This window comes from Aythya ferina, assembly GCF_964211825.1.
Source record: "Aythya ferina genome assembly, chromosome: Z".
NCBI classification, from domain to species: domain Eukaryota; kingdom Metazoa; phylum Chordata; class Aves; order Anseriformes; family Anatidae; genus Aythya; species Aythya ferina.
The window spans coordinates 26091722-26116640 of record NC_140299.1 but is presented as its reverse complement, the minus strand read 5'-3'; the positions used below and the strand labels follow the sequence as shown (position 1 = coordinate 26116640).

General features: G+C 38.5%; 2 protein-coding genes across 5 annotated transcripts in view; one reads left to right on the top strand and one right to left on the bottom strand.

Annotated features, from left to right (window-relative positions):
• CERT1 (ceramide transporter 1) overlaps positions 1-1947 on the bottom strand; it is a 79718-nt gene extending 77771 nt beyond the window's left edge. The window contains exon 1 of one of the 2 annotated variants that reach the window (XM_084503439.1): positions 1734-1947. In XM_084503439.1, coding sequence (XP_084359565.1) covers positions 1734-1829 — 96 coding nt within the window. In that variant the 5' untranslated portion in view covers positions 1830-1947. The remainder of the gene's footprint in view (positions 1-1733) is intronic. The other variant, XM_084503438.1, reaches the window with a different exon arrangement.
• Positions 1948-2232: 285 nt separating this feature from the next.
• The window catches only part of POLK (DNA polymerase kappa), a 35112-nt gene continuing 12425 nt past the window's right edge, over positions 2233-24919 (top strand). The window contains exons 1-8 of one of the 3 annotated variants that reach the window (XM_084504128.1): positions 2233-2367; positions 2741-2803; positions 11247-11350; positions 12885-13063; positions 15216-15335; positions 21442-21594; positions 21953-22084; positions 23823-23976. In XM_084504128.1, the coding sequence (XP_084360254.1) occupies positions 12926-13063; positions 15216-15335; positions 21442-21594; positions 21953-22084; positions 23823-23976 (697 nt within the window). In that variant the 5' untranslated portion in view covers positions 2233-2367; positions 2741-2803; positions 11247-11350; positions 12885-12925. Of the gene's footprint in view, positions 2368-2663; positions 2804-11246; positions 11351-12884; positions 13064-15215; positions 15336-21441; positions 21595-21952; positions 22085-23822; positions 23977-24919 lie in introns of those variants that run through there. The other 2 variants (XM_084504129.1, XM_084504127.1) reach the window with 2 other exon arrangements.

Genomic DNA, 24919 nt, shown 5'->3' with positions numbered 1-24919 from the left:
AAGACGCCTCGAAGTATACTTGATAAAAAAAAAGGTCTTGGCAACAAAAGGCCACTGGTTAAAGCATGTGGGTTCTTGTGCATCAAAACATTTCCATGTCAAAGTTCTCTGGATCCACCTTAAAATTGTGAGCAGGAAATACAATGGAAAAAAAAACTAGAGTTCTTAAACATTTAAAGAGACTGGTAAAACACACTTATTATAAGCTTCTCTTACCAAATTATTCCCTGTCCTTTAAAGCCTTCTCTCTTTACCAAGGGCAGAACAATTGAAACACTCCTGAGCATACAGAGAGCTGCTGCGTACTTTCATCGATTTACAACGTAATTATAGACAGTAAATTTTTAAAAACAAATATATGCTTAGTAGTAAGTTTGAAACGGTACCATTTTGTTTTAATTAGTTCACCTCAGGTATTACTGAGGCATCAACAAAAGGTGAAATTATCCCTCAATATTCACTGCAACAGGTTTCACCGTTCTCGAATGCATGACACACATGACTGTATGACGAGATTGCATCCTGTGTTCTCACAGTAAAGGCACCATCAGCTACTCTCCACAATCATCTAGAACCATATAAAGCTTGCACATATGCACATTATGAATTTACAAAGAGGCCGTGGCGTCACCTGTTACTCCAGTAAGGAACAGCAACCAGACTCAGCAAAGCAAATAATTTGTCAACATTAAAATTAACCACATCTCACAAACATTAGTTTCCAACGGTGAGAATCACCTAACAGAAGGAAAACTTCGTAAAGGAAAAAAAAAAAAAAAAAAACTACACTACTAAACCAAATCATCGTGTTTTATCTGAGCTAACACCTCAAGTCTGCCTCACCTTCTCCCTCCCCATGCACTAGAGATGAGGGGATCTCACGGATGAGAGCCACGGCCTTTCCTCTCTCCTCCTCACTCCCCCCATCTCCGGGCTTAGGCACATTTCCAGGCTGGAAGCCTCCTGCAAGAAGCAGGGCAGCGGCCCCGCGATGCCCCTTGTCTCAGCACCCGGGGCCGGGCTGTGATCTCAGTATCCCATGACCTGCGCCTTCGGCACGGGCTGATGCCTGCCCCCACCGCGCAGGACGGGGAAAGAAATTCGCAACGTAGCGGTTTAATTCTGAAGGTGTTTAATTGTTACCGTGAGGGTACTTCCTGAAAATAAATAAATAAATAAATAAATGAAGAAGAAGAAGAAAAAATTTGATGTCACGCTTATTAATTCTGCACACAACTTTAAAATCGCCCCCCCCCCCCCCCCCGATAAGATTTCCCGGTACCACCCGACGCATACTTGCAAGTCATCTCATTTCCAGCGATAAAAGGAGAATAAAAAAAAAAAAAAAAAAAAAAAAAAAGAAAACAGCAGCGATCGTACTTAAAAAGGGAAGCGAGCCCTAGTGCCATTTTCCTTCCTCTGCTCCCCGCCGCCCCGATATCCCCGGCCGCAGGGGCGCTTCCCCGCGCGGCGCGGGCACCCTGCAGGCAGCGGGGGCAGCCGGGGGGGGCCGAGCTCGGCGCCGGGGGGCAGCGGGGGCCCGGCCGCCCTCCCCTCCCCTCCCTCCCGCCCGGCCGGGGCCGAGGCCGCGCCAGCGCCTCCCGCGGGGGCTCCGGAGCCGCCGCCAGGCCCCGCGCGGGGAGCCGCGTCCCGGTGCTCGCCGCCTTCCTCCTCCTCCTCCTCCTCCTCCTGCCGCTGCTGCTGCTCCCGGCGGCGGGCGGCGCCTTCCTCACCTTGCTGAGCACCCCGCAGAGCTCCACGGGCAGCCCGAGCTCGGTCTCGGGGTCCTCCTCGGAGCCGGAGGAGTTCCAGCTCTGGTTGTCCGACATGGGGACCCGGCAGCCCAGCGGCCCCCGCCCGCCGCAGCCTCGGCGTCCTCCAGCCCCAACGGACGAGTGGCGGCGGCTCCGGGCTCTCCGGGCTCTCCTCCTCCTCTTTTCTCCTCCTTCTCCTCCTCCTCCTTCTCTCTGCCTCCTTCCCCCCCTCCCCTCCCCGCCCCACCTCGGCTCGGCGCGGCCCCGGCCGGCGGCAGGAGCCACAACACGGAGGTGGCGAAGGGGGGCGGGGCGAGCGCGCGCCCGCCCGCCGCTCACTCCACCCCGCGCGCCGCCGCCGCCATCTTAGGCGAGGCGGGTGCGCGCCGCCGCTCCTCGCCCGCCCCGCCCCGCCCCGCGCGATGCCTGCCGGGAGTTGTAGTCCTCCCTCTTCCCCCCCCCCCCCCCGCCTGGCGCCATCTTGGCCTCGCCGCTTCTCGCTCTTCGGGGCCGGGTGCCGCAGGGCTCCCTTGTTAGTCAGGGGAAGCGCCTGGGCGGCCCTGCGTGAGGACCGGGAGAGGCGCCGAGGCTCGCTCCCCGCCCGCGAGAAGCGGTGGGTGCCGCCGGCGGGCGAGCCGCCAGCCCTTTCCCGGAACAAAGATGGCGGCGGCGGGGCCGCAGGAAGGGGCGGGAGGCGCTGCCCGCTGGGGTGACGGGGGGGTGGCACGGCCCGGCCCGGCCCGCCGCCGGTAACGGGGCTCCGCCGCCGGTAGCGGGGCTCCGCCGCGCCGCGCCCCGGCCCTGTCCCGACCGTTGGCGGCGTGTGGGGGCTGCCCGCCCGCTGCGGGTGGCAGCCGCGCGACAGGCGGCGGCCCGAAGCCCGCCCGAGCCGTGAGGGAGCCGCCGCGTCTCGTGTGTCTGGCCGCTGGTTCTGTAGGCACGGGGATGCAATAATAACTCTTTATTTTTATGTATTTTTTGGCCAGTTCGGTGTTATTTCTTCGCCAGAGCTCCACCCGAGGCGTACGACTTCGCCGGTATTTACGGAGGTAGTAATATTTCTGGAAAGAAAGCGAGTTCATCGCTTAGCAGCCTATGAACCGATGCAGGGACATGGCAGGAGCTTCATATTTGTGCTGGCTCATCTTTTTGCTTATTACTTATTATTTTCTTTTTGAAAATTTGTAAATTTGTTTGATTTGAAAAAGTAATTTTTGAAAATTACTTATTATTTTCTTTTAAGCTTTTTGAAGCTTAAATAATTTCATTCAAACCTACAGCATCAACGTAATGACGCTGTCAAATTTTCTCTAACTCCCTGTGACAAATCATGGCGTAATTTTTCCATGTTACGCTTCTTGAAAGTTTCCCTTGAGGATTATCTATTGAAAGAGCTCTTGCCATCAAGATACCTGTCTAAATGCATTATCTGTATATGGGGCAGCTAAAATTTAAATAACTTTCACCATCTCAGTCGTTGGCATAAAGATATTCACAATGAATGTACATCTGTGGCACTGAGTGGTAAAGCAACATAATTACCCTCAACAATTAGAAATAGAGGACAGTCGTAGACATTTTAATACTTGTGTAATCATTGGAATGCACAGAAATATTTCTTACCAGTTCATTGTGGATACTATTTTTGACAACTTTCTAACATAGAAAGTTGTTGAGAAATTATGTTCTTTGCTTCAGTAGCTGTTTGGAAAGAAATGAAGGTATTTGTCCTTAGCATCTGCTGCAGTGTACTCCAAGCGTTAAGCAAGCAGGATGTCTGAGTTTTATATGTGTGTGTATATATGCAAGCATGTATAAGAACAATTTATAGTTCTTCTCAGCAGTATATTGATAAAGTTAAGTGGCATCACTTTTAAAGGTAGTTCTTTTTTCCTCATTACATTCTGAATTTATTTCTTTATCTGTTCTCATTGAGAGTAGGGAGTGAAGAGACATGTCTGAACAAGCCTTTTGGCAATGGCAGTGATGTGTACTCAGGTAGCCACACACCCTCGCATTTTCTGTCTGGGATTGTCACCATAGTTGCAGATGCTCTTCTTGTTCTCTGCTTGTTCATTTTTATATCTGCCACATATTCCTAACTTGTCATCACCTTTTTTTTTTTTTTTTTTCCCCATAATGTCACCAGCTGATGTTCTTTAAACAGGTGTATTCAGGTGTATTGAGATTGTGACTAACCTGAGATAAATTACATCTTCTTGCTAAAGTTCTGACCATCCTTTTCATATATGACTAGTTGCCTATTGCTTTTAGTGAGATTGGGTCACATTTGCATGGGCAAGTACTGTGGTGCAGTGGGAGTAGACGTGCAAAGGAAAGATTTGGTGCTGCAGATCTTCAGTTCATCCTGTTTATATTTTTAGAAGTTTTTCTTCAGACTAGCTCTAGTCTGGTCCCATGTTGGGAGTCTCCATTAGCAATTGGAATGCATCAGGTATGCTCTGGAATTAGAGTCTTCCAGTTAAGTTTGAGAAGAATCTGATTTGCATGCTTTGAGGCCCATCTGTGATGCAAACCAAAGCCACAGTAAATGAAGGTGATCAAACTGATGCACTGATGTTGACTACACGCTCTGCTGTACCTCCTCCCGTGCCTTATCCACTGAGCCTTTATTTTTTGCTTCATTGCTGTATTCATTCTTCCATCACAAGCCCTTTCTTGTATCCAGCCTTTATTCCCAATGTATTAGATTGTGAACAGTTTACAAATCACTGTTATAATTGGAAGCAATCATCACCTTTCTTAGAATACTGGAACAGATGCTATTGTTCTGTATTGCTGATGTACTAAGTGTAATACAAAAATGCATTTTTGGAGTTTTACTTCTAAAGATGTTACTTGTAAACATCATGAAATTAGTCACTTTATAACTATCTGATTTTTTCTTGCTTTTTATATGTCTCTTATTTCCAGTATTATTTATTGTACCTTCAGCTGTGGTGTATTCACTGTATGTTATTAAAACACTTTCATCATTAGTGTATGTTTTAGCATGTTCATGCTGGTAGTTAAAATTTGTTCTTAAATATAGGACTATTTTTCTTAAAAGATTTTTGAAGGAATTTTGTTTGTTTGTAGAAGAGCATATTGCCTAGCAGTACAGGCTCTCAGATATAAATGATTCAAACTTTTTTGTAAAATAATTGTAATCTCTGTGTTAGGATTTTTGCTTTTAAGTAAAACATTTAAACGAAAGATTACTGCTAATTGTGAATATATAAACAGTGAGCACATCTCTGTAATAACACAATTGCAGGTAACTTCACCACTTCTGATATATTTCTTATGGATGAATGTTCATAATAGTTCAGTTCCTTTATTATTTTCTTTCTGTCTTAAAAAAAATAAAGCATTTGTTTCCAATAATCTAGAAATACAAGGAAACATTGGTTAAAAACTTGTGATTAGTCTTTTTCAGTTTAGAAGATTCTGTGAACTGTTGAATAGAGACAAGAGAACATATTCACAGCAGTCTTTTTCCCTTGGAATAAACTCTGAAGACTTAAAACCTTGAGGTTTTCAGAACACAGCGATAGAGGAGCTGAAAGCAGGATTTGCAGCAGAACCATACCACATCTTGCCTGCAGAAAATTAATAGGGGATAGATAGTCCACTTGTTTAGCTTAGCTGGTTGTGAAGAACTATTCAAATAGTTTAATGAACAGCATAAAATATGTATTTTGACATCTTCATTTTGGGTGTTGTCAGAAGCAGTCTCTTTCTGTTTATTGTGCAGTGTGAATTAATTTTTTAAAGGCTTGGATTGTCTGTAATTTGCAAGCCAATTATTTCAGAAAAGACATAATTCTAGGGCTCTTTTTTGAAAGCCAGTTCCTAGGTACTTGGATAGAATCAAAGTTTTCATAAAATTTGTTGTGTCAGCCGATACTTGAAGAATAGTCCCATTGGGCTGTGTCAGCTTGGGTGGGCACTCTGAATTTTAAGTTCTATGAATCTTGGCCCTAAGTGTTATGCTCAGCGTGATTAATTAATCACATACCTCAGCTGATTACAATTATAAATAGTACTTAGATGTTTCTTAGGAGATTATCTATTCCAGAGAACTAATAACATTTTATGATCCATTGAGACAAAGCAGTGACACAGTAGCAGTTTTGAATGTTGCTAGTAGAGAACCTGGGTGGTTAACATCGTGTATGTTTACCCGCTAATAACACTGTTGCACAGTTCTGCCTGGCAGCTCTGTTTTTTAATCCCTACAGGATTAGAACTGACATGAGTCCTCTTCTGGGGACTGCTGAGTATCTAGGGCTCTAGTAACTACCAACCCACTTGTGGCTGAAAAGAATTGATCCGGTAGTTCAGAAGGACAGACTGATGTGCTTGCTTGCACGTGTCTGTTGGTGGTTTCTCCTGCTGAGAAGCAAAGACTGTAAGAGCAACTCATACTTAAAGTATTGGTTGGGAAATGTGTTTTTACAAGGAATTAAGAGTTACAGAGTTTGTTAAATTTGCCACTGGCTGCAATGTTTCCTTGCTGAATGAATACTCAGTAAAGACAGGTGCAATAAAGACTTTTCTGCTGCAAATGATACAATGTAACATTCCTGGTCAGGATAAAATTCTTAAATCACCCAAGTAGTGGCTCAGTCAAGCAGAATAAAATCAAATGCACTACTGGAGTTTGTAGTATAACCTTTTAAGTACTGGAGATGTTAAAAATATAGTAGTGGGTTTGAGCTTTGCTAGTTTGAATATATGGTTGTTCTTGTCTTAGAAAGTCAATAAATAAAGCAAAGCATTTGTGGGAAAGCCATTGTTCACATGGCCTGGCTCCGTTGTGTCAGTTCCTATACCCAGCTGGCATAGCTGGGGTTCAGTTCTTTAATGATGGTACTTCAGGCAGTTACATGCACAGCCTAGATTAATATGCTTCTGTACAGGGAGTGGAATAAGAATTGTTGCTGTGTGGCCACATGCTCTATCTTAACTAGAAATTGGGGCGGGGGAGAGGAATGTTGTGCCCATTTGAAATGTTGATTTGAGTGAGTTGTGGTCATGTCATAATGAGAAGGTCTGTTGTAGTCTGTTTATTACTTTTAGCAGTGTTTCATTAGCACCCAGCAGCTTTGTTCTGAGGTGGCCCATGATGTGGTTTCTCGCAATAATAATTTCCAGTCCAAGGGAGACATTTGAAGGGTTGGGTTTGAGAGCTACTCTTGAATCAGTCTGCTAGGCTTCTTTGTTCTGAATTTTTTTTTTTTTTTCAATTTTGTTCTCTTTAAGTATTTTTCAATGCTTGGCCCAAAACAATGAAGTAGATAGAGAACATATTTCATGCTTACTTGTGAAGTATTGTCTTTGGTACAAGTGATCCTTGTTTCTGTCCAAGAGTATCTTCATTCACTTAAAGAAGAGTTTGTTTTCCACCTCTTTTGTCAAAATAGTTGTCACAAGTATTAAAAAATAAAAAAAAAAGGGGGGGGGGGAGAGGGTGAGGGAGAGAAAGCTTGATCTCTTATATTTTGATTTGGTGTATATATAACTTTCTACATGACATTTTTGAGTATATTTTATATTTTACATTTATGTAAATGAAAGTTTTGGCAAATAAATTATTTAAGTTTTCCTATCAAAGCTCTAGAACCAGTAGGTGCTGGTGATTAAGGGTATGTATATCATTAGTTCATGTTTTTTAGTAAAGGAAATTGCTTATGACAGTAAACTTTAATTCCATCTCAGTTAAATGTAAAGTGACTGCAAAGGGCTGTTGTCAGTGACTTTTGTAGCATTCTCACTAGAGAGGGACGCTAATTGAGCCTGCATATTTTCATTCACGTAATTTAGCTTGGCTTATGAGATTTTTGGTTCAAAAACCAAATTGGTTGGTGCATTGTGGTGAGATACTGATGCAGAACAGTTTTATGACAAGTTTATCTCTTGAAAGAACTGTCATTGCTTCTTCTCGAGTCTTCAGCTGCTGAATTACCCCTTGCACTGAAGATGTGTTGAAGTTGAAGCTAAATATTTCACTCATGTTTCACTTCTGAGGATCTTCTGAACACTTAGGAAGCATTTCAGGAGTTTCATATTCTTCACAACCATGTTCTTTGTGGATGTTATTATTTTAATAATTGTTTGAAGCATGATATGGAAGAAATTTTTCCATTCCACACTTGCACTGAGTGCTCTGAACGTTTCTAGTGCTTGATAGTGGGTCATTTGTAAAGTTTTCATAAGAAAAAGTGAAGGCCAGGGATCTCACTGTATATAGTGATACTTCAAAGAAAGTGTTTTGTTTTCATTTTTTCCTTCTCTTTGAAGTTTTTGGAATAGTACAAATTTCAGAAGCATTTATATTTTTGAGCAGAGTGCAAGCCACAGTACACTTGACCTTAGCCAAAAGTCTGGGAAGTGACCCTTTATGGTCAAAACTGGGTGAAGTTGTTCATCTTACTTAACTGTTTATTATGCTTCCAGTGGTTTTTCATAGAATCATTTAGGTTGTAAAAGACCTCTAAGATCATCAAGTTCAATTGTTATAGCCCTTCTCTGGACATGCTGCAGGGCCTCGATGCCCTTCTTTTAGTGAGGGACCCAGAGCTGAACACAGCACTCAAGGTGCGGCCTCACCAGAGCAGAGCACAGGGGGACGATCACCTCCCTGCTCCTGCTGGCTGCACTATTCCTGACACAAGCCAGGATGCCGTTGGCCTTCTTGGGCACGCTGCTGGCTCTTGTTCAGCAACCAACATCCCCAGATCCTTTTCCTCTGCACAGCTTTCCAGCCACTCTGCCCCAAGCCTGTAGCGCTGCATGGGGTTCTTGTGGCCAAAGTGCAGGACCCGGCACTTAGCCATGTTGAACCTCACCCCATTGGCCTCTGCCCATTGACCCAGCCTGCCCAGGTCCCTCTGCAGGGCCTTCCTGCCCTCCGGCAGATCACCATTTGTGCCTACCATGGTCTTGTCTGCGAACTTACTGAGGGTGCCTTCAATCCCCACGTCCAGGTCATTGATAGAGATGCAGAATTGAAAGGTCTTAAACAAATCCTGTTAACATCTTGACCTTGTCACTGAAATTAAAGGTAGTATTTAGTTTCTTCTGATACTGCCTGCATCCAGTGACAGAATTCCTGAAGTTAGCTCTTCACCGAGTCTCAACACTTGTATGCAAATGTAGCTGTTATAACTTTGTTTTGTTCTTGCTAAAATAAAAATAAAAGAGCTTAAATAAAGGAATTTCTAAAATGCTTTAATTAAGAGAAAATAGGAAGTTTCTTTTGGGCTTGTACCATACCAAATGAGATGTCAGATTTTCATGAAATGTTACTGGAGGCTTCTTGAATTTTACGGAAATTGAAGAAACTATTTATAAATTAAAAAAAAAATAAAAATAGGTCCTTATTTTAGCTATCCCCCAAAAAAGGAAAATAATTTTTAAAAATTGTATAGGAAAGAGTCTTTCATAAGTGTGTTGCTATTTGCAATGTCAGTATATGTATATTTTTGCACATTGTATATTTTCCCACTGTGAAGACTAAGCGTGGGCAAATTAGATACAAAAGGTGATCCCTTACATTTGTTGTAGATGTTTTGATTCCTCTGAGCTGCAGGGGAGGTAAGCAGTTGTGTATCTTAGTAACTTTGCATCTGACGCTTTATTTCTTTTATTGGCATGAGCATCTGTGATAGCAAAGATAACGGATTTTATTTTATTTTTCTTTATGAGAAGTGGTACATAATTTACATGCATCAGATCATCATTCAGTGTGGCAATTTCTTTTTCAAGGTTTTCCATGGAAGTGTCCTTTTCTATTCTGAATATTACTGCTCAACAAGTTGTTACATTATCAGTGAAAGGAAACTGTTAACATGTTTTGCCAGTGTTAATGGTTTGTATAATAACACTGTCTCCACTGAACTGAATAGTCACAGAAATATAGTCTCAGATATTCTATGATTTTTCTCCACCTTTTTGTTTTGCCATTAACTGCTGGCATTCAGTGCCTAAGTCTTCCTCTTACTCTTTAGAAGCCCCTGCAGTGGCAAATGGAAAATTGCATCTGCTGCGTAAAAATGATTCTACTGCTTCTTGTCCCTATCTCCAAATCACAGGAATAATAGGATAGTATTTAGCTGTAGAGTGCCCTCAGACTTCTGATTTCACACCCTATTTACTTGCTGTGACACTGCAAGAGATTTAATGTGCCCTGTTTAAAGGAAATGGCTCATTCTTGGGGTGACAGCATGCCAAAAACGTATCACAAATATGTCACTCTTTACCTAGACATTTCTGAGCCAGTATTTTGTTAGACACTAAACTTTTACCCGCTTTTCCAAGTTGATTTAGCCAAAACTTTTTAATACTATGTCATCACAAGCTAGCTGCTTTCTCTGGGGCAATTTGCTAGTAAAACCCGTATCTTTACCAGTTTCTACACTGACAATTTGTTCACGGTTTTTACAGTGTTTCACATGGTGCTTCTCCTGCATTTCCTTTAAATGTATATATGTATTTTTGTTTTGGTAGATGATCCACTGACCATTTTATCTATCAGTGTTGTATTTGTTGTTTTATTGATGTTTCCATGATTCATTTAAGTATGCTAAATATTTAAATGTATTATTTTAGGCCTGTTACTCTGAAAGGAAGATAATCTCCTGGCTCTATTCATGTTAAGCAACTGATAATTGCATCAGTTGTTATTCATCTTTTCCCTTCTGTACACATTTAAGCTTCAATGGAGCTTCAATGACTAATATCATGTCCTTAAATAAATATGTTCCTCTTAATTCCAGCTAAGGTATTATTTGGCGTTTATTGTCTGGTACTAGCAATGTATTTTGTTCCACACATGAGGCTGAAAAAATAAAATACTTCAGGAGAACAGCATTTATGAGACTTTTTTAAAACTTTTTTTTTTTCCATCACTGGATCATCATGGTAATTTTTCTTCACTCAGTATATAGCAGTGTGAGAAAGAAGGCTTTTGACTTAAACACATGCATTGGTGTTCAAAGCCTTTTCTATAACACTGAGCCTTTAAGAGTGGTCTGAATGAAGGATGGGAAAGATTTGTACATGCAAGGGATAAAGACCCTTCTTCAAGAGTATGAAACAGCTAAAAAAAAAAAAGTTGCAAAGACTGGAATAGGAAATGGAAGCGATACCTTTGTGTTCATGCCAGCTTCTTGAAGGAAAAGAGTGATAAAAGAACCAGGGGGAGTAGTGGAGGGGCATTTACCTTGAAAAAAGCCTTTATTGAGAATTATGCCCATTACTTACCAGAGATTGCAAGTAACAATGGAATTATTGTGGAGCTAATTGAGATGGGGATGTGCATGAGCTTGAGATGAAACTTGGAAGTGATGTGTGTGTTGCAGTGTTTTTTCCTTTGGTTGTAGTCTAGCAGCCCTGTTCTCGTAAATGTTTATGTTAACTGTAAGAGATTGTCCTGTAAGTGGAAGATTAATGAATGTTTCGTCATCATTGTCTTCTATTTGATAGATACACACAAGAGCTATGAAGCAACTCCCATTCCCAGTTGCCACTATAGAAGCTAAAGTGCTGCTGAAGGGTCAAGAGAAGAGTTCCGGTCACTGCATCTCCAGGTACTTACTAATCCTTGAAATGCAACAAGCTGTAGATAAACACAACCTTACTTAACTGGTCTTAAGTCTTTGGAAGGCATCAAAATAATCTAAATTAATGGAATATGTTTAAAATTGCAATACTTTTATCAGAATATTTTTAAGGGCTTTAATAGCTGTCTCCAGTTTGGCTACAGTGTTTCAGGAGGTGATCTTCAGGAAAATACAAACATTGCACCATTGATTTTAAAAAGTCAGCCATGTGGTTCTTTCATCACAAAAAATCAGCTCTAAATGTGAAAATACATAATGACATTCTTCACTTGGGTCGATAATGAGTTCCACTTAAGTCCTGGAGTAATAAAAGCAGCATTTTAAAATACCCTCTAGACAAATTGTAACACTATTAGATTTGTGTAGTTTGTGGTTGCATTTAATAGTGTTTCTCTAAGTGCCTGAAAGGGTGTGGTTCCTCCCAACAGGAAGGGCTCCTGTCATATGGAGCCGCTTGAAGAGGAAGTTCAGGAGCAAATGTGCTTCCTGCATGAAAATAAAGCTTAAGTTGTTTATGAGTCAGCAACTTCGAGTAGGAAGAAGGTCCTTCTCTATGCTTTTCCAGTAATAAATGTGATTTAAATAATTCAGGACAATATCAGACGCCTGCTTGGTTCAATCCAGCAAAAATAAGACCACAAGGTCATGCTACAGAGGTTAATTTTGGTTTGTTCATTTTAAGACACATTTATTATCTAAACAATGTACCATGTAATTAGAGCCTATAGAAGGTTCAACTACTTACTTTCATAAAGCATAAAGGAAGATGTCTCACCTATCAGAGGCACCTGTATGTGGAAAAACTATGGCAGCACTTGAGTAGGAAAAGCTTGTAAGTTCCATTAATTGGATGCCATGGCTCTACAAATTAATGGAAAAAAATGATTGTAGGAATTTTACCCTGAATTAAACAATAAGGTTTTATTCAAAGCCTTTAATTAAAGCTATCTGTTTCTAAAAGATGAGCTGTAATTCAAACAGAAGTTTTGAATTTGAGTTAGAAAATACTGGGAAAGTTTACACGGTTTGTCTCAAGCAGGAACGAGGACTAAATGAACAATGGATTTCTACAATCTAAATCATTGTTTCCTTTTTTTTTGTTTTGTTTTGTCATATAATAGTCTAGCAGGCAGCATTTTGTGTTTAAGACAGTACAGTTTCTTCCAACAGGATAATATACAGGCATAACTGTCACGTGCATGTATAAGATGCTGGCCTTTACCTGAATCTAGTGGTGCTCAATTATTTCTGTAAGACAGCTTTTAAAAGAGTTTTTCTTTAAGTTACTCAAAAAGTAAAACCTTACTGTCTCAAAGCTCTGTCAGAATTACAGATGGCTTTATTTGGTGGGTATAGAAGGCCAGCCACTTTACATGAATATGTCTCCATATTTGTGTATGTCTTTTTTGTGAATAAGTATAACATGCAGCAAATTATTTTTGTGTTGTTCAGCTGGAGCTTAGAAACAAATATGATTTAAATTATTATTTTTTTTTTCCAGGTATTAAGTCTTTAGAGTAGTACTTGTTTTCAAGAAATACTATGGACAACATGAAAAAAGTTGATGACAGCTCTAGTAATGATGGATTTCTGCTTAGAATGGGCCTCAATGATAACAAAGCTGGAATGCAAGGCTTGGATAAAGAGAAAATCAATAAAATCATCATGGAAGCTACCAAGGTTGGTTTGATTACTTTTTTTTTTTTTTCCTCCCAGTGCTTCAACTCTTTCCCAACATCGTAAGACTCTCTTCCCATCCCCAGATTTTATCCCTCACATGTGTAAATGGAGGACAGCTTTTAAGGAGAAATGTATGTGTGGGGAGGGAGTGCAGGTTAGCATACCTGTGGATTCATGCACAGGGTCCTAGAGGAACACAACTGAATCGGTCGTTAGGTGTTCCTTTTTTGCCTGAAGCAGTATATAAGTAGCACTGCATTGTTCAGAGGTATTGTGAAGATTTCAGCTTCTTCAGGCCTTCTTTCCCCTTTCCATTCCTTTTGCCTGTCTCATCACCCAAGTAGATCTACCTCTGTTGGTCACCTTTCCATAATTGATGAAGTTGATGGGACCATATTTTTCTAATACTTTCACTAGAATTCTGTTGTCCCTGTCTTTTTGTCTGTCGTAAATGGTACTTGAGAGAGGTGGCTAATAGTATGTGGCTTTGTATCAAAGACCCACAGAGGAGGCCACAAATTACAAGGCACTGAAATCTTATTCCTCTTATTTTTTCTCTGATCCTGCACATGGGCACATCAAGGCTTCCATTGATTTAGATGTTTCATTTACTTGTTCCCTGTTTCTTGAAAACTTGGCTCTTTGTCATACATATGCCTCATAACAATATTTGGAAAAAAAAATATTTCTGAAGAACAGTTATTGTTCCATCACCTGTTTTGAAATGGAACAAGCTGTAAAATTGGCTCTCAAAACTGATATACAGGCTTCTCTGTATTAGGATATATTTCTGTCAATAAAGCAAGAGAATATAGTACCAGGTATAGTTCAAGAAATCTGAAAATAAGCTTCAGTTCTTTCTGAAACTTTCCTTCTTTTGCAGTCCTTTCAAAATTAAACATACAAACACTAACCCACAATGGTATTTCAACAAAAACTTATATAATTTCAACTGTGAAATATTGCAAGAGATGTAAAACAAACAAACAAAACCAAAATAAAGCATAACCCCCCCCTGCTTTAATAACAATCTTAAATATTTGTGTTGCTTCCCACACCAACATTTTGGTATTGATTTCTTTCAGTGAGACTCTACAAGTCATGTTTCAATGCAGAGGAGAGAAAAGATTATATGTATATCTGATGAAGAAAGAAAATGCACCCTAATTTCTTCTAAACAATAAGATATGACATATAGTCTTTCTATTATTTGTTTTTATCATTATTATAAAAGAGAATATTTTTGCTTTTTCATGTAAATGCCTGGTTCTTATTTGACCATTCTTGATTTCTTGACGTCAGTGCAAGTTTGGTAGTCAGAGACTTTGAACTACAAATTTGTCCACTTCTGCTGATTTTTATCAGCTGGTTAACAGAACATGGTACCTTTTCCTACAAATGTTATTTCTCTTGTAAGAGAAAAATATTTTATTTCCTGGTTATGAGTTTTCCTCTTTTCCATATCATTGTATGTCTTTGTTTATTTGTTATGAGTTGAGAACAGGGAAGTCACAATATGCAATCTCTACATTGTTGTCTTCTTTGTATGTTTTCCTTACATCTCCTCTTATTCATCCCTTTCCTTGAAGAAGCAATTACATACTTAAGAGGAATTTTATGCCTGTTTGGTTTTCATCATCCTCTTCTAAATAGCTTCTAATTCTGCAATGCCTTTCAAGATCAAATGGTTAGTTAAATACCCACCATTAGAAGTGGACTTTACTTTTATAATGCCATTATTTCCATGTAGTTTCAACAGTGTGGAAGTTTGACAAAATGCTTAAAACGATATTTTTTTGAGCTTTATAATCCTTATTTTGAGGGTATTGTAAATAATAGTTTGTCATTTATCTACTATTTCAGATATTTTATTAAGTTTTAGAACAAGTTGTGTTTTTTTTTTGTGTGTGTAAACATAGCAAGTTCTCTAAATTGTCTCTTATCGTTAGAATGGGTCTGAGAAGGAGAAATGTTTGAGGAGAAGGACTTATTTTTGTCATGTTAGGAGAGATATGTAAAGTACCTGTGTTATGTGAAAATCCAAAGCGTGCATTACTGTCTTATGTTTTCTGTATCTAAAGATCAAATGTTGTTGGAGGAAAAGACAAAAAAAAAAAAAAAAAACCTTACTGTTTTTGCAATTTTCTTCAAGGGTTCCAGATTTTATGAAAACGAACTTAAAAAAGATCAACAGGTTAACCAACGAATTGAAAAAATGATGCGGCTAAAAGAGAAAATTACACAACAACAGCTATTGAAAGCGCAGTTGCAGGTACTAATTTTGTGAAGACCTTTTTTGGAGAAAATAGCAAATAAACATTTTGTTGTGTTGTAATTTACTGCAGTAAATTCTGTCGATAAGCACAATGCTGACTGCTGTTTTGATGTTAGTCATGCAAACAAAAATTTGCACAGTGTCTTAAGGATGTAAGCTTAATAAAAATTTGCTGGAAGAAGATTAAATAGGTTCTAAGACCTAACTAAAATGTTTTTATTTGAATAGAATGAAGAAAAGTAATTCCTGTTCTTCTAAATCTGTACAGTTTAAAGGGATGTCATTATGGTTTATGGAAGATTCATTAAATACTTTATTAATAAGTATCATGGAAGTGTTGTCTACTTTCTGTTCTTAGAACATGTATTTTTGTGTTATAAGACCTGCAATGGAATGAAGGTGATCAGAGCTGTCAACTATTCTGGATTAATTTATTCCTTATCGATGCTAATTAGTAAAATAAATAAATAACAATAATGGCAAGCAGTCACAAGAAATACAAATGTCCTAAATTAGAAAGATGAAGGAACTATTTTTCTTCTTACATGCTAATGAGAAGCATGTGAGAGTAGTATCGTAAATATTACTGTGGGTGAAATTGTTTAAAGAAAACTGAAACACCAGGTTGCACGCTATACATTCTTAGACACAACAAAATTAAAGTTACTTGTAGAGGCTTAATTTGCTTCTTTTTTCATTTGTACTGTGATTCAGTCTTTAATTACATGATTGCATGCTATTTTTCCCTAACAGGAAAAATTTCCTGTTTCATTCAGTGAAAAGTGCAATGTTCACTGAGTGAGCAGTTACTCATTATTTACCCTTGTCCTCATTGTTCAATGGGTGGCCCAAACCTTATTTGTTATACACTAGTCTAATCCATCTTTACATGCAGAATTACCGACTTTGTTGTAGGTTTTTCTATGTTGTAGACTCTTTAAATTATTCTTGCAATACTCAAGCAAAGTAGAATGATATTTTTGTTTTGCAGATGAAGAGCTGAGGGAACAAAAATAAATTAATCACACCCATTGATTTTGAAAGCCATTGTGAGGACTACAGGTCCTGCTCTTTGTTGTACAATCTTTTTATTTGTTCACTGTAGATTTGAAGATCACATTGCTAATTAGATGCCAGTTTCTCAAATTTGAGCCCAGAAAAGCTTGCAAGAATAGAGTCCCTCTGAAAAAATTTTGTTATTAGCCTATATGCCTCAGCTGTTTTTGTTATTTTTTAGCATGATTCAGTTATGTCTCTGGTAGTTATTATTGTTAGTTTTCAGGGGTAGCATTTGAGTCATTTAATTATGAAAATTATTAAATTATGAGGCATGAAAACATACTTCCACTTCCATCCTTCTTTCCAACAGAATCTTTTATTCTACAGAGGACAGGATTTCTTATAAAATGAATTACATGGGTCTTATAAAATTAGTATATGGGTATATAATTAAAGAATGTGTAGTGCATATAGTGAAAGTCAACATATTTGAATTGCTTTGACTACCTTTGTCTTTCTGAACTTGATTCTTTGATCTTGCAAAATTAATGTTTTCTTTTAATCATTTATACGAAAAATGCTTCATATAAAAGCAAAGAAGCTTAAAGAGAAGCTTAAATACTTCATGTGGTTCTTACTAAAACCTGCATTTCAAACCTGATATTTGAAATCTTTGCCACTTGCTCAAAGAACAGTCTCCTTTTTTCTAATTGAATAACTATTAAGTTAGCTGCCATAGTGCGTGAGGACTGTTATTAGAGGATGATGAGAGGCACACTTTTCTGATGGCTAATTTCAGGTCTTTGACAATCAAGTTGTAAAAAATCTGGAAATCTTGGATATCTGTTCTATCCCCTGTATGCAAATGAATTCTGGTCCATGATCGTTATTACCCTAATTGCTTTATCACAAGTTCTGACCCTTTTGCTCTCTTCTGTACTTTCTTTCATTTTTTTCCATCTTAAATCTATTTTTTTTGTCCCACATCCCCAGATTAACATTGGTTGTCCTTCCAAAGCAGTTTCTGTCTATACCCCCAGGGTCTGTGATAAAGTCCTCAGTCTCCTGTTTCATCCAGTCTTTATCTCTGTCTGGGTTCCTCAGTGCCTCCACCATTTCCCATCAGATACCCTCCAGTAAATCTTCCCCAGGCTGTTACCTCCACCTTCAATGTCTCAAGTCATCTTTGTCCTATATGGATTCCTTAATATGTGCTTGGTATTATTTAATCACCTTCTTTAGGTCTTTCAGGTATGGATATACTTGGCTCTCATTATCAACTTTGTCTTTATTATAATTTTCTATTTCTTTCTTAACAACTCTTTGTTTCAGTACTACCTCCTGATATAGTGTGAGAGAATTTGTTCTCTTATGGTTTATAAGTGGGAGATACTCTGGAATTACATAGTTGTCTGTAAACGTGAGTGCTGCAAGTTTTCATCTTCAGGTCAAATTGTGTTTGTAGGATGGTTAGAGATTGAGATACGGCTTCCTAAGATGGCAGTCAATGCAAGTGCTGTGATGTAAAAATGAACCCACGACAAAGTTCCCACATACTGGATTTTTTTTGAGAAAATCCAGGTTACATAGGGGAACAGTAGCATGAATGCTGTCTTTCTCACCACTAGAGTCTATGTGTGGCAAGCAATAGTTTGAAGTTTTCCTAATGAATGCCATTCTCTCCCAAAGGAAATAATATACTGTATGACATCATACAATCATTATTTAAAAAAAAAAAAAAAAAGTAGTATCATTATTTGTTATCTCTTCATCTTGTCAAATGCTTTTAAAGATATAAAAAATTTTGAATAATCCTTTCATATATTTCTTTGATAAAGCAAATTACGATAGAAAACTTGTATTTTGCATAAGGTAAAGAATGAGAGGTTACTCTTTAAATTGTATACAAGTAACTATAGGCAAAATTAAACTTATACGTACAGGTCATACATTTTAGTATTTTTTTGATCTAGCCTAGAAAGTAAAATATAATAATTGAAAAATGTTGTCTTTTTTTTACCTGCAAAGGAAAATTGAAAGCAACTTTTAAAAACTTCTCTACCTGGCTTGCCTCTAAGAGCTTTTCATAGCTTTTTTTTTGCCCTACTAAAGACAGATTTGCACAGGATTCTCTGAGTAAGTCTAGGTGTCTTTTGTTCCGGCATATTACTTTAATCAATCACTGTTACTGATGTTACATTTTCATATTTCTATTTAGATCATTTTCGTTCATTCTTTAGACTGATATGGTATCTGATTATTATGTATCATGTTAGGAATACAAGGGGGAGTAAAAGCAAAAAAGTTTGTTATAAATGTGATCAATTGAAATACAGAAATTAAGTAGCTGGAATAGAGATTGACAGTAAAGTACTTCATTAAAGTAATTTGAATTTACAAATAGCCTAGAATGCTTTGCAAAATATAATTTAAAAACAAAAGGATGCTTTCCACAATAACAGGGTGACTTGAACTCTTGATGAATTTGTAGTGTAAAGAAAATAAGCTTTGTTCAGAAGGATTTAAGTGAAAGAAGAATGGAAGAAGCTTCTTCTTCCATATGTATCATGTGAATAGTTGGCTTTTTGTGTTATTTGAATGGCTTGCCAGCAGCACTTTCCACTTGGGCCCTTAATCTTTCTAAACCAGTTTTCTCGGCCTCAGGGAGCACGGCGTACTCTTCTACATGTAACAGCCTAATCTGAGGCCCCAGTTCACTGCTCAAGTGAATTTGGAGCAAACCAGAGAAAAGACTTTTTCAGCAATTCAGTTGGGACATACATAGTTGCCTGTCTGTGTTCAGTGTATTCAACTTCAAAGGATGAGATTTTAGATTAGGTGGTTTTTGTTTAATTAAGCTGCTCTGCCAAGAAATAATAAGGTAACTCTTCAAGTAACTGTGCAAATTGCGCATAAATATTTCTTTTCAGATCATAAACTCATTGCAGTTGAGCCAGAGATGTTTCTGCAGTGGTACCTTAGTGCCATGAATGTGTGTGAGTGTCCTTTTACTTCTGTCCCATTTTGCCATGGGTGTTTCTTGAGCTCTGGTGTGCCTGAAGCTCATTGCTATCAACAGCAACCTTTTGTTTGTGTAAATAGAGGTTAGCATAGCCATTAGTGTGGCTGGATAATCACAGTTAGATAGCACTTTTTTTTTTTTTTTTTTTTTTTTTTTTTTGATACTTTCTCTTTTGCTGAGAACTGTGTGTGGTGCTAACAAAAAGCATAATGAGATGTGTGAACAATTGGCTGACAGTCAGGCCCAGAGGGTTCTTGTAAATGGGTTTATATCAGGCTGGCAATGTGTCACTAGTGAGGTTCTCCAGGGCTCCATTTTAGGACCGGTCCTCTTCAGTGTTTTCATAAACTATTTGGATGAAGGACTTGAAGGTTTTTTGAGCGTTCATGAACGATACCAAATGGGGTGGAGCAGTTGAATCTGTCGAGGGTGGTGAGGCCTTGCAGAGAGATCTGAACAAATTAGACAGCTGGGCAATTGCCAACAATACGAAGCTTAACAAGAGCAAATGTCAGATTCTGCAGCTGGGAAGGGGCAATCCTGGTTGTATATACAGACTGGGGGATGAGAGGCTGGAGATCAGCCCTGCAGGAAGGGGTCTGGGGTTTCTGGTCAACAGCAAATTGACCAAAAACAGGAGCCAGCAGTGTGCCCTGGCAGCCAGGAGGGGCAACCCTACCCTGGGGTGCACCAGGCCCAGCACTGCCAGCTGGTGGGGGAAGGGATTGTCCTGCTCTGCTCTGCGCTGGGCGGCCTCACCGTGAGCACTATGTGCCACAATGCCAGAAGGACATAAAATTATTAGAGTGCCCAAAGGAGGGCTATGAGGATGGTGAAGAGTCTAGAGGGGAAGACAAATGAGGAGTGTCTGATGTCACTTTGGGTTGTTCAGCTCAGAGCAGAGCAGACTGAGGGGAGGATTGTGGTTTACAGCTTCTTCACAAGGGGAGCGGAGGGGCAGGTGCTGAGCTCTGCTCTCTGGGGACAGCGACAGGACCCGAGGGAACGGCATGGAGCTGGGACAGGGGAGGGTCAGGCTGGGGGTTAGGGAAAGGGTCTGCGCCCAGATGGTGGTCAGGCACTGGGACAAGCTCCCCAGGGCAGTGGGCATGGCACCGAGCCTGACAGAGTTCAAGAAGTGTTTGGAACACACTCACAGACATGTAGTCTGATTTTTTTTGTGTTGCCCTTTGGAGACTCAGGAGTTGGACTCAGTGATCCTTGTGGGTCCCTGTGATTCTATGATCTTAACAAAAAATTTAAGGCCTACTGATTTAGGTAATGCACTCATAGTTTCTAGCAGTGCTTGCTTCATACCTCATTCATAGTCAAAAGAAACATAGATTTCAGAAACAAACACAAGATCTACAAGCTTATTAGTAAAAGAATACAAATAAAATAAGAGGCACAATAAGTTTGTTTTTGTGGAGAGATCTGTATGCTGCTGATCAGAACACCATGAAACTGATCAAGCTCACAGTCTACTAATAGGAGATTTATCTTTAACTCTTGGAGAGAAAAGCAGTATTCTGTGTATGATCTTATCTTCAAAAGTCACTTAACAATTTTGCTAACAATCGAGCCTTATATATATTCCTGTAACAAATGCTGGTGAATTTTATGAGGTAATTAACTTTCTTACCAGTATGTGAACTTGCTTGTTCAAGACCTTTTTTTTTGATGAAGATAGATGGTTCTGCTCTTTGAGTTGCTGGTCTTTTCTTCATGTCTGAGCCAATTTTCTGAAGTGTGTAGCATCAGTTAGGTGTTGGAAATTCACGTTCCGTTAACATATTTTCAGGTGTTTTGTGTTTTTCTTTTTAACAACTTGCATCACAGTAGCTAAAGCTGCATCTTCAGTGGGTCTTATCAAGTTTCTGTCTAAATCAGGTGGCATATTTTTTCATGTGAGTTGTTTTGGTTTTTTTTTTGTACCATTTGCTATACCAGTATTCTCTCTGAGAGCAAGTGTCACCAGAAACAACTTTTTTTTTTTTTTTTTTTATAAGTCTTTAGGATCATCTGTACTGTTACACGTCTGCAAGGTTTATAGCTTTTTAATTACTGGTTTATTTTGTTCAGGTGGACAGACTTGTGATGGAACTGGAACAGAGCCGTAACCTTAGCTGTACTATTGTACACATTGATATGGATGCCTTCTATGCAGCTGTGGAAATGAGAGACAAACCAGAGCTGAAGGAAAAGCCTATTGCAGTGGGATCAATGAGTATGTTGGTAAGGCCAAATGTTAAGCTATAATACAGAAATCACTTGCATGAATTTCAAGCATAATAACATGCAATAATAGCATCATATAATGACACTGTTAGAAATGTTATGACTGTGGAAAGAAATAAGAAATAGTAGATGAACTGGCTATTCTTATGCCATGTAAGCTGGATTTTATTTTTTGGTAGAAAGTGTACTGATAAACTTTTAAAGGATGTAAGCAGACAAAGGGGAAAAATCTGTATTAATTCTCAACCTTGCCAGTCTTTTTTGTGTGGAGTTACATGATTAGGACTTGATTATTTAACACTAAACTTAAAAGAGCAAAACTTGATAACACTGAACTTACTTCTTCTCTCCTAAGTCTACTTCAAACTATCACGCTAGGAGATTTGGTGTACGTGCAGCCATGCCTGGATTTATTGCTAAAAAGCTGTGTCCACATTTAACTATAGTACCATTAAACTTTGAAAAATACGGCAAAGTGAGTAAAGAGGTAAGTCTGGAAAATGAAAACACTCTAACCAAATATGAATGTACTTTGTTTTAGACTTCACCAGTTTAGATACCATAAAAAGTAGTAGCTTAACAGAACAGACAGAATGTTTAGTTTAAATGTTAACTTAAATGTTGGTTTAAATGTTAAATTCTTCAGTGACATGGATTTGAACATAAGTTAAACAAAACATGGGTGCTTTTGGGACAGGAGATGTTTTTCATTATGTTCAACTCTGCTGCAGTTTTAATGAAATCAGTAGCGATAAAGATAGTAATCTTCAAAACTGTGTAATGAGCTAGTGGTACCAGTTGAGACCTGTTATTCTTAAAATTTCAAAATCATGGCATGTAATCTAATTATTAGGAAGCTGCATGTACATAAGCAACATAGAGGTAATAATTACATATAATATATAATCATCATTTAAAATGCTAATTACTGAAGAGAGAGGCCAAGAGCATTTTTGAGTTCAAGATGCAGATTCATTTGTCCTAAAAGAAGGAACTTAAAGTGCAAACATTTAGGGAGAAAAGAAGTTGCATCTTGGTTAAATGCAAGTAGCTTTACTTAGAACAAGGAGAAATATTTAGCATACAAAAAAATCATGTTTAAACAAAAAAAGGAAAGAAAAGAAAAATATTTTGTAGATCTTAAATTCATGCATGTTACAAGTTCCTTCATTTCAATACAATTATGCCAAGATGTATTTATATATTTACTTTTACGAAGCCTCAATCTCTTTACATAAATTAAAGTAAGCTACTGACTAATTTTAGTTGAATTTGATTCTTCTCACTTCCATCTTCAGAAAGTGTGTATAAATGTTACTCTTTCAGAATAGATTTGAACTTGTTAATAATCTTGGATCTCATGATACATGCTTCATTTGTTGCTTGGGGGTAAAGTATTAAAAATTATAGTTGTTTTGTGTTTATATTTATGCTCTTCTCTTGGGATTTGGATTGCAAACTAAATAAGCTTCATTTTGTCATTAAAAGCTGAACAGTGAATCCTAATAGTAATCATGTGCAGAGAGATGAGGTGCACATGATCAAATGTTGTGATGCCTAAGAATTTGACCAAAACTGGTAAGGAAAACATGATGCAGTCAATTTTTCCTCCTTAAAAAAAAAAAAAAAAAAAAAAGTTGGAGGGGAAGGCAGAAGGGGGAAAAAGTAGAAATTTTATTCTGTTAAATTTAATATTTTGTCTTTTTGGAGGATGTATTCAGCATTAAAGATTTTCTGGTAAGTTTGCCAGTGGCACTGACCAGTGCTCTAAACCACTGGCTGTAACTTTCATTTGAATGTAATTTAAGACGTAGATTGTCTTATCTTACATATCTGATGTCTGACAGACAGTGCGCAGATGGGTAAATCAGCTCATGCTCATTCTGAGGTTCTGCTGGTTTCCTAGATCCCTGGAGTTTTGTTCAGGTGGTTACTGCAGTGGCTGTGAACCTGGTGTCTTGTTAAGAGCTTAGTCATTGAGCTTAGTGACCAATGCAGTAAAATACAGTGCTCTGACCCCCCATCTTGCCTATGATTAATATCTTGCTACTTGAGAGAAGTAGTACCATAATTTTTCTATTTCACAAAATTATTTGTTCTGTAAATGGTTTTAATATCAATTAGTCATCTTGAAGTTTCAGAGTACATCTGTTCACCTAATAGTTGAGTGTCAAAATCTGCGTTTACATCAACAAGGTTTTAAACTTTCTCTATCGTTTATGAAGGTTAGAGAAATACTGGCTGAATATGATCCCCAGTTTATGCCTATGGGTCTAGATGAAGCCTACCTGAATATAACTGAGCACTTGGAGGAAAGACTGAACTGGCCTGAAGATAAGAGAAGATTCTTTTTCAGAACAGAAAGCACTGCTGAAAAGGGTATGCAAAATACTCTCTGTTCATGCATATAACATATGTTTCAGATAAACTGTACCCATTAAAATACGTGTATTTAAGTCTGGATGTAATTTGTCCATGCACTATCTACCTATTATTTGTTAGGTTAGAGGTTAATTTCTGTACCAGTCACCTGTGCCATGCTAATGATGATTAGGATTTAGAGGTGAGATTTTTTTTTAACTCTTAAATGCATATGTGTGAAAAGTGGTACTAGATTTATTATACCCAATTACATGTTTTAGATAAGTATTTTGTCTTTACAATTGAACATAACAATTTTGCAAATAAGTAGCAATAATAATCTAATGATCTTTTGACTTAAGGAGGTATAGAGTAAGTAAATTTATTGTTCTAATGTTAATTTGTAATTCACCAAAGTGTATTCTAGAATAGTACAGTGAGTCCTGTGCATCAGAAATATGAGAAATTGTTTGCAAAAACAGCGTGTGTAAGCTCTATTTACATGATTATACAAGACTAAAGATGTGTGAAGAAACGAGCACTGCAGAAGTACAGTAATGCTTAAAATATGACTGGATCTCATATGGCTCTATAAGATGGAGTTGGATCCACACCCACAACTGTGTATCCAATTGGGAATAATAAAAAAGGAGTCATGCAAGTAGTTGATTGAAGTCGATTGAACTGGAACATTTGTATTATCAATATTCAAAAATGATCCAGATAGCCATTAAGAGGATAATGAAGGATACTGTGCTGAAAAACATTAGCTGAATAGAAAGAAACAAACTGGCATTGTCTTTACAAAACAAGTATCACTGATACATAGTCATATGCTTCTTCATACTTCTGTAATCTGTGTTCTTTTGGAGCACATGCAACATGGGTAATGTGGAATTGTAATAGTAAAGTTTATAGAGTCTGACAAAGGGTTGCTGATGGTCCTTGTTCTACAATGACT